At 39.0% G+C, this 14,517-nt stretch overlaps 1 protein-coding gene across 2 annotated transcripts in view; it reads left to right on the top strand.

Annotated features, from left to right (window-relative positions):
• The window catches only part of FAM81B (family with sequence similarity 81 member B), a 119,523-nt gene that overhangs the window by 78,062 nt on the left and 26,944 nt on the right, over nucleotides 1–14,517 (top strand). For both annotated transcript variants that reach the window (XM_033929202.1, XM_033929203.1), the window contains exon 7: nucleotides 7,007–7,142. In XM_033929202.1, coding sequence (XP_033785093.1) covers nucleotides 7,007–7,142 — 136 coding nt within the window. The remainder of the gene's footprint in view (nucleotides 1–7,006; nucleotides 7,143–14,517) is intronic.

Below are 14,517 nucleotides of genomic sequence, written 5' to 3'. Positions count from 1 at the left end.
GTAGAGGGAACGCAATGGGATATAGGCTGGTATGAGCGGTCCTGTAGCCATGATGGTCCCTTGTACAACCTCTGCTTAATATCATTCCTTAGCAACAGCAGCAGATGAATCCAGAGACCAATGGGATAGCACACATCTACCAGCAGGCAGAGATAGAGAAACTGATTAACAGGTGGTCCTATTGGCTGGCACTCCTCCTGTATCTCCAGTATAGCTCTTTGCCTAAGCATCCGTAACCATCAGTAGGCATAGCATGTAAAAATCTTATTTTCCATAACAAATCTCAAAAGGCAATAATACAGAATACAACCATCAATAATAACAAACTTCGAAAGTTGGAAAAGAAAAAAACCGACAGACAATATCCAGAAAGGGTGGGGCTCTGGATTCATCTGCTGCGCCTAAAGGAAAGAAAATTAATAGGTAAGAATATAAATTTTCCTTATTAGAGCACTTAGGTTGTGGGTCTGAGCACTTATCACTATAATTTATGCATTTTTTAATTGTTTATGTGAGGAAGGTGGCTATGAGATCAAGTGCTGAATAAGTGCATCCTGTGTTGGTTGAGTATTTAAAATTAATGGATCATAGAAGCAAATTTGATCATGTTACACCTTTGTTTTTACATTATCATTAGTTACTTATTTGTCATATAAAAGACAGTTTAAAATTTTGACATATGCACACAAATCCTTACCCATGCAACAGCCTATTTATATAAATACTTTAACCATTCCATACGCTCCATTCCATGCACTTAGAATTACCAACCTGTTATCCTAGAGAGATCTATCTACGAGAAGAACTAAGTGGAACTAAGTGGGAATTCAGTTATCAAGACCTTTTTTTTTTTAATCTCGCACCCAGCCTATGGAATCAACTTCCAAGTCAGATCCATTTACAAACTAATTTATTTATTTATTTATTTATTTATTTAATTCGTTTTCTATCCCATTCTCCCCAATGAGCTCAGAACGGGTTACAGGTTAGCATACATAATATAAAAGCTTTTAAAACACTTTTACATTACATTAGTGATTTCTATTCCGCTTGTGCCTTGCGGTTCTAAGCGGATTACATTAGAAGATGGCTGGACATTTCCAGGCGATGACAATACAATTATTTGTATAACTTTACAAACTTTGCAAACCTAACTTTACTTAACTTTTCGTACATAACTTTACATAACTTTACGTGGAGTTACTTTGTGTTACTTTACATTATCCTTACCGTGCTTGCATAACTTGCATTAAGTTTACATAATTTATCTTACATAATTTATCTTACATAACTTTACAAGACTTTACGTAGAGTTATTTTATGTTATTTTACCTTATTATTCCAGTACATTGCATAACTTACATTACATGATATTACAAAGCATAACCTTATGTTATATTACAACGCATAACCTTATGTTACTTTACATAATATTACAATGCATAATCTTATGTTACCAAAAAATCGTCTGTTCCTAGGTTGCTATATCTGATTTTTTCGGTATTTGGGGAGACTGTGTTTCTAGATATGAATTGGCTTTACGCCCGATGCAGCTAGATTAGATGTTGCCTATGGGGCAACCCATTTATTAGATTAGCTTTTGGACATGATATTGCCTAAAATGATTATATTTACTGATCTTCTTTGGTGACTTCCGATGGATTACCTGCAACAACTGCAACATACACTATTGTTTTTCTTTTTAGTTAGGTCTGTCCTATTTTTAATGGCGTTCTTTTCTTTAATTAGGTTTTATTGTTAACTGCTGAGCAGTGGTGTACCAAGGAGTGCCCAGGTGCACACTCTAAGCGGGGTGCACAGCCAGCACACCAGGTCCAGGACCTCTAGCTCTACTCTGCTGCTTTCCCAAACCAGTAGCAGCAGCAGTAAATTTTAAATTCAGCCATTGTGGGATCTTCCTGCACCTCCCCGTGGCTGCCAGTCCATTCATCTCCAATATTACTTCCTTGTACCGGAGCAGAGCCAGCAGCCGCAAGGAGGTTCAGGAAGGTCCCATGATGGCTGCATTTAAGTTTACAGCCACTGCTGCTGGTTCAAGAAGCATACAGCAACGGTGGGGAGGTAAGGGGGCAGGATACTGGATGGCATTGGGTGGAGGGAAAGAGGAAGCAGGATACTAGTATGAAAGGGTGGTGGAGGGAGAGGGAAGTGGGCTGGAGGGAGAGAGAGGTGGCAGATGCTGATGGAATTAGGGTGCAGGGAGAGAGAGACAGAAGGGGAAGGATGCTGATGGAAGTGGGTTAAAGGGAGAGAGAGAAGGGGTAGATGCTGATAGAAGTGGGATGGATGGAGAGAAAGAAGGAGGCAGACATTGGATGTTAGTGGGGAGAGGAGCAGGTGTTTATGTTTATTTAAGATTTGATATACCGCTCCTGCATTTTACTGACCTAAGCGGTTTACAAAGTACTTGAGAAAAACTACCCTATCTCTCCTGAAGGCTCACAATCTAGCTAAAGTACCTGATAAACTAAAAATATGTAATAACAACAAAAATCAAAGAAATAGAAATAATGAAAGAAGAAAAAAAAAAAAATAAATAAAATAAAACAAAACAAAACAAGTTTAAGAGATTGAAAAGTCTTTGAAGCGGCCTGATAGCAAACAGTCATATTTTAGTTCAGGTCTTAATACAACTCCCAGCACAGCACACTTCACAGACTGCTACTGGCAGAGCTTGAGAGCATCAAAGAAATTAATATTTCTAAGTAATATCCACTAAAACTGTTATATGAAATAAATAAATCCAAATCAACGCAAATCAGTACAAATTAATACAAATTAAGGCAGAGTGCGGTCCCCATTCCAATATTCAATTTGGGAGAGCCATATGAAAAAAAATGTGCTTTTAGATATCTCTTAAAATTTTGAAATGATTCTTCCTTCCTTAACTCTACTGGTAAATTGTTCCACAATATTGGAACTAAGTAGAAAAATGCACCATTTCTGATTGAGGCAAGGTGAGCCTTTGAGATATGAGGAACAGCTACCCTATTGTCATTTAAAGATCTCAACGAGCAACTAGGTGTATAAAATAACACTAGATTAGAGAGATATAATGGTTGTAACTTAAATAATGCCCTATGTGCCAGCATCAGGATTTTAATTTAATTCTAAATTCCATTGGTAACCAATGGAATTTCAAATATAATGGAGTTACATGACCATAGATGTGTGCGTGACCTTATCTGGTACCTTATTTGAAATTGTTTAATTCAAAAAAATACCAGAAATTGTATTAGTCCAATAAAATGGTATCTTATTTTTCATTTTTTTGTTTTATTTTTATTTGCTAATTTGTAAAGTGATTGCTATTTCTCAGTTTTTTCAAATTTACATCTGCTATCTTTATATTTTGCACAGTATTAGGGGACATGCTTCACTGTTTCTGTGGTGTTGCATTGTATGCAAAGTCAGGCTTCTTTGTGGTTCAGTTTAAGTTTTGTCTACATATTTCTATTTTTAGTTTGTGATTACATATTCCATACTGGGCGAGAATGTTTCTATGTTCATTATGTACGAAATACATGCCTCCTCTTTTACGAACGTGTAGCATGGGCTTTAGCACCGACAGCAGCGGTAACTACTCCTACACTCATCGGAATTCTATGAGCATCGGAGCAGTTACTGCCATTGCTGACACTAAAACCCGCACTATGTGTTCGTAAAAGAGGGGGATGGTTTTTTGTTAGCAATGACTGTGCAGGTTCGATCTGTACTGGTCTGGCTTGTTTAGTTTTATATTGGGTGTATTGATGTTCTACTGCTCACTGTTGCCGTTTCTTAGGTACACTCTTGGTGTACGACATGTGGATTGTTACTACAAATCATGTTTTTCACATAGAGGATGGAGGTGTTAAAAATGATGGGCCCTGGGTTTCACATATGCTAGGTATGCCACTGCCTCTGAAAACTGTTGTATGCTGCTGTGGTATATCAACATTTAATAAACATAAACACCCTAAGTGCCTGTCTCACACTTTCTTGAATTCAGACAGTCTCTTGTCTCCACCACCTCTCCTGGAAGACTATTCCACATATTTACCACCCATTCTGTAAAAATGTATTTCCTTAGATTACTCCTGAGCAAACCACTGGTAACATCCCTTTGCCCAGAGCCATCTCCACTGACCACTACCCTCTGTCACTTTCCATAAAAACAGCTGAAAGGGTTTTTAAGCATAGAATGGTAGAGCAGTGTGCTTCAACCTTTTGATACCTATGGACCGGCGGAAATAAAATAATTATTTTGTGGACCGACAGTTGAAGATCACTGGGCTAAGTCGTGCCCATCTCTACCCAATCTCCACCCCAGACTCCGCCCCCATAATAGTACTAATTGTAACATCATTTTTTCCATCCATTTTTCATATATACACACATACAATATAATCGTATTAACAACACCTAATGGTTAACCACAAAATTAAAATACACAAAGCACGCTGTATGCTTTTCAACATTCATTCCTACCAGAAAACAGATAACCCCATGCAAATGCAGGACCAAAAACTAAAAGTACTAATATTTACAAACAAACCCTAAGATGCAAGACTCTGCAAGCAGTATAACCACAGAGGAAAAGAAACAAATGCATTTCTTCCTGAACAGACAAATCAATCACTAAATAAAAAAAATAAAAGCATTTCCTCTACCGTTGTTGTCTTTCTCCCTCCATGTGCCTTGCCTTCTGGCCTGCCCCCTGGTGTTAGCTTCAGGCCGGTCCATAGTGCGATCAATGCAGGGTCTTCAGGCCGGCTCCCTGAGTGCTGCATTGCACAAAGCTGTGGGAAGCAGCTCCTCGCGTGCATCCCGTGCCGCATCTGGAAGCCTTCCCTCTGATGTTGCGACGTCAGAGATAAGGCTTTTGGGTCAGGCGCAGGCCGCGGGTAGGAGCCGCTTCCCACGGTTTTGTGCACTGCAGCACTCAAGGAGTGGGCTGAAGATGCCGCATTGATCATACAGAAGAACCAGCAGCTACAGAACAATCTCTTTGGCCCAATGGAGGTGCCGGCCCTGTGGACCAGCAGAAAAGTTTCTGTGGACTGGCACCGATCCATGGACCGGCGGTTGAAGAACACTGTGGTAGAGGAAGGATTTCCTCAACTACTTGGGTTCTATTTGGTTTTTTATTTTGACATTTTTTCTTGGATGGCTGATTTTCCTTGAAAATATTTGGGGGACTGGTATTCAACATGAAACTGGCCCTCATTTTCCCCAAGTTATGTAAATCCCAGCATTCTTTCACTTTTTTTGCACATTAATATTGCTTTGATTCCCTCAATCGACGTCCCTGCTCACAGAAAATCTGAGCTTTCTTCCAGTTGGGGAGTCACTGGTTTCTGTAGTACATGCTAGATATTTGCCATTTTCATCCACTCAAGTCATTGATTTCCTCTGTGGAATAGAAAACCACTGGCAGCATGACTTGTGACCTTCCCTCCTTCCCCCTCACATACACCTCTTTTCAAAGCACCCAGAAACCTACCAGTCAGAAGCTGCTGAAAACGATAAGCTACAATGTTCTCTTTTTAAAAACTCAAACAAATTAAGAACTCCATTCACAAAAACCGAGTAGAAGACATTAGTGGAAACCATAAACAATAGAAAACATAGTTGTAAGTTGATTAAAAAAAAGTGTTTACAATTAACTGGCAAAGGAGGGAGGGGTTGGACTTTCTCACAGTCCCAACTTGCTCCTAATGGATGTAATCCCTATTCTGGTCACTGTGGAAAAAGGCTTCTTCATGTCTTGATGGGTCAGTCAATTCCCAATGGTAGTTTGTTTTATAAATATAAATACAGAGAACATGAGAGCATAAAGACCAAATGGCCTATCAAATTTGCCCATTCACACCAACTACAAAGCTCTACAATCCCTTCCTATCCCTCAGAGATCATCTTGCTCTTGTCCCATGTTTTTCTAACTTCAGATACCATCTTCATCTCCACTGGGAGGCTGTGCCATACATCTATGATTTTTTTCCATAAAGAAATATTTCCACAGATTACTTCCCAGTCTGTCATTTTCATCCTATGACCCCCTTGGTGCACAGATAGTGTTTAGTTTAATGAGATATGCAGAAGCAGGGGAAGAGTTGCGATGTACGTTCATACTTTATAAGTCAAAACAAAAGAAACAATCCAACTTGTCTGTGGTGAACAAATCAAGCGATGAAAAGCAAAAGAAAAAAACTGCAAAGACAATGTACAAAGCTCCAGGCAACTTTATTGATAACATGTGGTAATCTCAGTGATGGTTCTCATGTGCTAAAATGCGTGACCCGACACGGGCCATGCTTCAGAGAAACACTCCTTCCTCAGGGGTCCCGTTTGGGGTAAGATCACAAATGTGGAGAACCGTGGAGATCACAAATGAAACGACAGATCGAGAAAAATAAAAGCTGCCCGATAATATCCAGCTGCTGCTACTCAGTGTTAAACGGATAGTGTACAAAGATTTTATAATAGGGCAGGAAAGTGCCATCTGCCATCACATTTCTGTGTTTCTATGAACAGGCACGTGGGATCTCTTAGGGAGAGGAGATAGTGGATGCTGTGGATGAGCAGGTTGGATGGGCCATTTAGCCTTTATCTGCTATCATATTTCTATGTTTTATCAAGACACATGGGTGCCTATATTCAATTTATAAAGAACAGCAACACCATCCAGCTCCAGATAATGATTTATCAAAATAAATAACTCTTTATGTGGAGCTCATTACTTTAGGTACTTATAGAGTGGGCATGGTTGTGGAAATTTTAATAGGCATCCCGTTATAAAACTAACCTCATAAGTTTCTGTGTTCAGACTTGAAAGCTTGACTTATATGAATAGTGGCTAAATATTGCCAATATGGGGGCAGTTTTATAAATGGGCACCTCCTTTTATATATATATATTACTTATGCTGTTGGCACTCAATGTTGACTGCATTGATAGCTCTGAATATTGATATACTAACAAAATGAACTAATCTTCAATTTAGACTCACTAGTTTTCTGAACAATGTTCAAGACCAAATCCAGAAGCAACGCAAATGGACAGAAACTCAGCTGCAGAAATCAACCCAGGACCAAAACAGGAATTCAGATCAGCTTTTCCATTCTGTGAAGTACAGACTGGTAAGAAGGTCTTTCCACACAGCAATCTGCCCTTACAGACATGGACAAATCCCTACACTGGTAGGGTTATCATATGGCTCCAGAAAAGGGAGGATGGATTGAGACATCCGGGTTTTACTTCCATTGTTTTCCAAAGAATTAAAGCCCAGATGTCTCTATCTGTCCTCCTTACTTCCATTGCTTTCAGTAGAAGTAAAACCCAGATGTCTCAATCCGTCCTTCTTTTTCAGGAGCCATATGGTAACCCTATACACGGGCCTACTGGGATCAGACCTAGGGGATCAAATGTCTGGAAGGGCCCTTCTCATTATCAAGGCAGGTTTTGCGGGCAGCCTACTTGTATAGTCCAGAGATTATGAAACCCTGACTTTTGCCATTTATCAATGCTCGTGTCAATACCCTATAACACTAACAGCAATTTGACCAAGCAAAATATTTTTGCTACCATATACCAATATCTATGTAAACTATATTTTGTACTCTATGTAATGTGACAGTTGAGTTTGCAAGGAGAAAAACAAGCAAGTAGGCCCAATATCTACGCAGGTCTACTATTAATCTGTAATTACTAATAACTTTTAAACAGAACAAAATTATCTGCATATTTGTATAAATTTAACACCCTTGCACAGTTGCATGTATATTATGTTCCTTGTGTAATGGTTAGTAAAACTATGCACTTGGCAGTTGCAGCTGAGAAGGGGGGAGAGAGCCTTAAGTGCTTAGTTAGCCCATAGGCCCAAAAACTTGTGATCCATCCATGCTTACAGAGATCTATAAAAACAATAGACCTTTCAAAGGCCTCTGAGGAAGAGTTAGGAGATTTCCAAAAGCTTTGGACCAAGTTTTAAAGTGGAAACAAAACAATTTCACATATATAGAACCTTCTCATAGTTAAAGGGAGTTTTCCACTTACCCCTGCAAATGAATGTCCTGTGGTAGCTTAGGCCATGTTTTGTTTTTTGTTTTTTTAACCCAAACTCTTCAATTACAATAGACCTAATTCTTCAGCATGGTGATTAGAATATGCTAAATAACTATCTGCATTGTTTAACTTAGTCCAGATGTTCAGTATCTTTGTGTTGGGAGTGGTACTTAAATATACAGAAAGTACAGTCACCAACCCCACCCTTTTTTCTATGGACAACATCAGCTCATTCAGTGAGATATTCAATCTGATACCACTTTTGAAAATGATTGGAGGTGTTGAACTCATAACTCACAATTTTCCCCTGACCAAGCAAAGAAAAAAAAAAAAGCCCAACAGAATACATGTGGAAAAGAATGACCAAGCTATATATAAATATCAAGAGAATGTGGACCAGGAAAGATTCGTGTGATCAAATCAAAAGCTAGGGACTTGCCAGTTTCTCCTCTCCCTTGTCCCCTGCAGCTTGTCACCATCATACTATCTCCCATTCAGGCCATCCACAGCACTTTTCCCCCTACTCTTTTTTCTCCAATTTTTTTTTTTTTATTTTCACCTAATTTATCCTTCTTCTTCACTCCTCTTTGTCCTTTTCCCCCCTCCCTGCTTCCTCTGTATTTTTATAACTTTTTCCTCCAGCCCAGGCATAATTTGATGGTTTATATTTGGTGTTTAATAGCTTTCTGTTTGTTTAATTCCCTACATCTTTTTAGCCAGTTTTGCTTCTTATTTCTCCTTGATCAAACCTTCTATTTCCCTCCGCTCCCCAGAGAGCTATTAAACCCCATGCCCTATCAAATTATGCCTATGTAGGAAGAGAAAAATTAAAAAGTACAGAGGGTGTAAAGGAAGAGGATAAGGAGGAGTGGGGAAGAAGAAGAAATTAAGGGAAAGTGAAAAACTTTTCCCTAGCCAGTTGCCATTCCATGCAGGTTTGGCTTATCCATCCTTTCCTTGCTAACCACTTCTCACTCTCCTCTACAAGTGAGACTTCCTCTTATTGGTAGGATTAACTCATCTTTAATTTGTGACTCCCTACTGACCAAAGGCTTGGATCATTTCCTGGCTCTGCTTTCCCTGGATCCAAGCACATTTGTTTTCTGGGATTGGTTCCCCACATGTTTTTGTACTGCAGCCCTACAGATTACAGGTCAATAGCCACCCCTTGCCTGCAGAGTCCACATGAGTCTTTGCCACATGCTCACTCTAAGCCATAGAAGGCCAGCAAGGATCACAATTTGAAACTTCAGAGATTACATGCTGAATGGGAGAACATGGTCCTACATCCCAGAGCACAAGAGCATGCACTCAAACTAAGCTCATACTCTGCCTGCTTGATTTATTTGTTTTAAAATTTTATATTCTGCATATACCTATGCAGAGTACAATAAAACATGCATAATCCAACAAAAACACAACATACAAAATCATTATAACAATACAATTTGTATAATTCAAAAAGCCTGTACAAATAAGTGTATTTTTAATAATTTCTTAAAACCACTCTTAGAATCACATAATTGTAAAACTCCTGGGAGCATTTTAATTTCTCTAGATCCCGACGTTCCTTATGAACACAAATAATATCTGATTTTCCATCGATTAGGGGATGCCATTACAAAAGATTCCATAACAGATTACTTCCGTACCAGGCAGCTACTTAGGATTCTGTTTTTCATCGATTATTCTCCACTTCCACTTCTTACGTGAATTTAAGAAAACTGCTCAAAGCATATTTATATGATAAATTTTTATAATCGGCAACTTATGATATGTCAAATTATAATTCGCTGTTTGATGTTCAGCTTTTCTTGGCTTATTATAAACCACAAGGATCCATATGGTTTTGTTGTATACAATTGACATGTTATGGTATGTTATTCTACATCAGTGGTGCTGCGCAGGAAAAACATTACAACATAGTAAATGACGGCAGATAAAGACCTGAATGGTCCATCCAGTCTGCCCAACCATACATGCTCCATAAATTAATCATTGTATAATGAGCTGCACGACATACTTTCAAAGAAAGTGCTCTCCCCGACTCTGATCTCAGGCTTTCCTAGGCTGGGATATTTCATTACTGTGGTGACATCTGTTTGTTTTGTTTTTTTAGTTCAATAATTGTTATTAGTTATAATAAAGTAAATCATACATATGTAAAAGATCAAGAAAATATAACGTAACATCAATATAAATAACACATATGTATGTATAAAAAGATATGTAACACAGCAAATTAACAATATCATTGTTAATGATCACTAATGGTATCATAAGATACAGCAAAGAGAACACTAAGGATGTACACCAAATCCAATAAGACAGATGCATATAGTCATTATGATTGAACAGGCACATAGCTGTAAGAATCCAATGGTTCCCATATTTTAGCAAAAGCTTTTAAGGCATTATACCTTTCGGCAGCAACACGCTCATATTTGGCGGATACACAGACCGTGTTCCACCAGGTTGTGTATTCCACCATTGAAACATCCTTCCAATGTTGTAAAATAATTTTAATGGCCAGGTTGAGCAAAATTCTCCAAAATTTTGAATAATTATCAGGTATTCTCTCTAAATAAATACAAAAATTATTTATTGGGTGAATTGGGCAAGTAAAAATAGTTTATCAGACGAAGGAGTAGCTTAATGGTTAGAGCTACAGCCTCAGCACCCTGAGGTTGTGGGTTCAAATCTAGTGCTGCTCCTTGTGACCCTGGGTAAGTCACTCAATCCTCCATTGCCTAAGGCATATTAGATAGATTGTGAGCCTACCGGGACCAGTTAAATTAGAAAACTAAAATTCCCAGATAACAATGGTAGAAAAATATTTATTTTTTTCAGTTCAAAGATTTTTATTGATTTTAATAAAATACAAAAATACAATAAATGTTAACAAGGCAAGATACAGACAAGTCATACAAAGCAAAGAATCATAAAATATTATCTGTGCAATACAACAAGCTGACCCCTGTCTATCTAAAAAGAGGTTGTCAGCACAACTTGCAGCCATAACCATATACAATATTCAAGCACAGAGAAACACCGATTATACCCCCGTATAAATATGGATAGCAAGCCATGATATAATGCATAAGTTCTGTTATAGATATCTATATCCTAGTACAACTGAATGCCATCAGTCTGTACTGCAATTAGAATTGACCGGGGCTCCAGATTTTGATAAATGAGCTCATAGACTTGTGCCTTTCCGTTATGACACTTTCATATTTTACTGTAAGGCATAACATATTCCACCAATTAATATAATTCACCTTAGATAGGTCTTTCCAACAATGTAAGATATTTTTAAGGGCCAAAAATAGCAAGACGTTAAGCAGCCTCGCATTATGATCAGACAGCATGTGCAGTAGACCAAAATGACCCAGTATGATAATGCGCAAACTTAAGGGCTCTTGTATATTCAAGATTGTAGAAATGGTTTCCCAGATTTTGCTCCAATAGACTGATAGATGTGAACAGTCATAGATCATATGAGTTAGCGTACCTTCCTGTGAGATACAAGACCAACACATGGTAGAGAGTCCATTTGAAATCTTGGCTACCTTATTTAACATAGTAACATAGTAGATGACGGCAGATAAAGACCCGAATGGTATATCCAGTCTGCCCAACCTGAATCAATTTAAATTTTTTTAACTTTTTCTTCTTAGCTATTTCTGGGCAAGAATCCAAAGCTCTACTCGGTACTGTGCTTGGGTTCCAACTGCCAAAATTTCCGTTAAAACCTACTCCATCCCATCTAAACCCTCCCAGCCATTGAAGCCCTCTCTAGCCCATCCTCCCCCAAACGGCCATATACAGACACAGACCGTGCAAGTTTGCCTAGTACTGGCCTTAGTTCAATATTTAATATTATTTTCTGATTCTAGATCCTCTGTGTTCATCCCATGCTTCTTTGAACTCAGTCACCGTTTTCTTCTCCACCACCTCTCTTGGGAGCGCATTCCAGGCATCTACCACCCTCTCCGTAAAGTAGAATTTCCTAACATTGCTCTTGAATCTACCACCCCTCAACCTCAAATTATGTCCTTTGGTTTTATCATTTTCCTTTCTCTGGAAAAGATTTTGTTCTACGTTAATACCCTTCAAGTATTTGAACGTCTAAATCATATCTCCCCCTGTCCCTCCTTTCCTCTAGGGTATACATATTCAGGGCTTCCAGTCTCTCCTCATACATCTTCTGGCACAAGCCTCCTATCATTTTCGTTGCCCTCCTCTGGACCGCTTCAAGTCTTCTTATGTCCTTCGCCAGATATGGTCTCCAAAACTGAACACAATACTCCAAGTGGGGCCTTACCAATGACCTGTACAGGGGCATCAACACCTTCTTCCTTCTACTGGCTACGCCTCTCTTTATAAAGCCCAGCATCCTTCTGGCAGCAGCCACTGCCTTGTCACACTGTTTTTTCATCTTTAAATCTTCGGACACTATCACCCCAAGGTCCCTCTCCCTGTCCGTGCATATCAGCTTCTCACCTCCCAGCATATACGGTTCCTTCTGATTATTCTGCATTTCTTTGCATTGAATTTTAGTTGCCAGGCATTAGACTATTCCTCTAACTTTTGCAGATCCTTTTTCATATTTTCCACTCCCTTTTCGGTGTCTACTCTTTTACAAATCTTGGTATCATCTGCAAAAAGGCACAATTTTCCTTCTAACCCTTCAGCAATGTCACTCACAAACATATTGAACAGGATCAGCCCCAGCACCAAACCCTGAGGGACTCCACTACTCACCTTTCCTTCCTCCGAGCGACTTCCATTAACCACCACCCTCTGGCGTCTGTCCGACAGCCAGTTTCTAACCCAGTTCACCACTTTGGTTCCTAACTTTAGCCCTTCAAGTTTGTTCAACAGCCTCCTATGAGGAACCATATCAAAGGCCTTGCTGAAATCTAAGTAAATTACATCTAGCATATGTCCTCGATCCAGCTCTCTGGCCACCCAATCAAAAAATTAAATCAGGTTTATTTGGCACAATTTACCTTTTGTAAAGCCATGTTGCCTCGGATCCTGTAACCCATTAGATTCAAGGAAGTACACTATCCTTTCTTTCAGCAATACTTCCATTATTTTTCCAACAACCGAAGTGAGGCTCACCGGCCTGTAGTTTCCTGCTTCATCCATGTGACCACTTTTGTGAATAGGGACCACATCCGCTCTCCTCCAATCCACAGGAACCACTCCCGTCTCCAGAGATTTGTTGAACAAGTCTTTAATAGGATTCGCCAGAACCTCTCTGAGCTCCCTTAGTATCCTGGGATGGATCCCGTCTGGTCCCATCGCTTTGTTCACCTTCAGTTTTTCAGTCTTCAGTTTTGGAATCCAGTGTGCTCTATGCATACGGAAAAACAGAGATTGAAGAACACCGGCAGAGCAAGAAGATCTAAACATATTTTTCCAAACTTGCTGCCACATCTCTTCCTCAGGCGAAAGTCCCAAATTTCCATGCCAAGCATTCATCATGCTCGTTAATGAAGAAGTTGAAGACCTTCTCATAAGGTCATACTATCTGGAGGCAACACCTTTTTTATTAGTATTGATTAATGAAATGGAAGAAAGTAGTTCTGGGATATTCTTTAATTGCCCTACATTAGGAAAAAGAGCATTCAAGCAGTGTCTCAATTGTATCCAACACTACTGCTAATGGAGCAGCAAGTTATAACAAGTTTGTAATTCCTCAAAAGACATCCATTGAGAGTTCTTTATTAAATCTTGGAGAGTCCAGATACTACAATTCTGCCACAATATCCAGTTAATTGATCTATCCTGAATCTTTATATGATCATTATGTCACAACAATATTCGTCGAGATTCGTAACATTTAATTTCCATCAAGTTATCGTAAGCCTTGAGTACTACATAAGTGGAATAGTAGATTGGTTGTTTTTTATCTTTAGAGTATGTGGGATGGAAAGTGTAAAAGTGAGGCGCGTATTTCCATATATACTTTTTTCCACTTGCAGCCAAGTAAGGGAATTAGCAGCAGAATCAACATTCAGCCATATCGATCCATGTCTCATGATGAAAGCTTGGTGATAGTGCAAGAAGTCAGGAAAATTTTACCCCCCATCACCACCATAGATTTGGCATGTTTTAATTTATTAACAAATTATATGAGGATGCACAACATATAATATGTTCATATAATGAGTCCAAATGTGTGATTGTAGCACCGAGATACCCCCCTCTTCAAACCCAGCATGCACCCAAAAAGAGGGAGAAAAAGCCTCAGACTAATGTAGTAGTATAGAACCGAAAGGTACAAATCAAAACTGCTTTTGATACTTTCTCTGGCAAAAAAAACTCCCTCACAGAACAGCTCAGGTTTAGAAAAGGGCAAAGTCACCCGGAGGCACGTTCAAGGACTTAGCTGACAAAAGATGACTTGAGCTCCAACACTGTCATGTCTTCTCCAAT

This window comes from Geotrypetes seraphini, chromosome 1 (genome assembly GCF_902459505.1).
Source record: "Geotrypetes seraphini chromosome 1, aGeoSer1.1, whole genome shotgun sequence".
Lineage (NCBI taxonomy): Eukaryota > Metazoa > Chordata > Amphibia > Gymnophiona > Dermophiidae > Geotrypetes > Geotrypetes seraphini.
The sequence above is the reverse complement of the archived record's forward strand: the minus strand, read 5'-3'. Positions and strand labels throughout refer to the sequence as shown.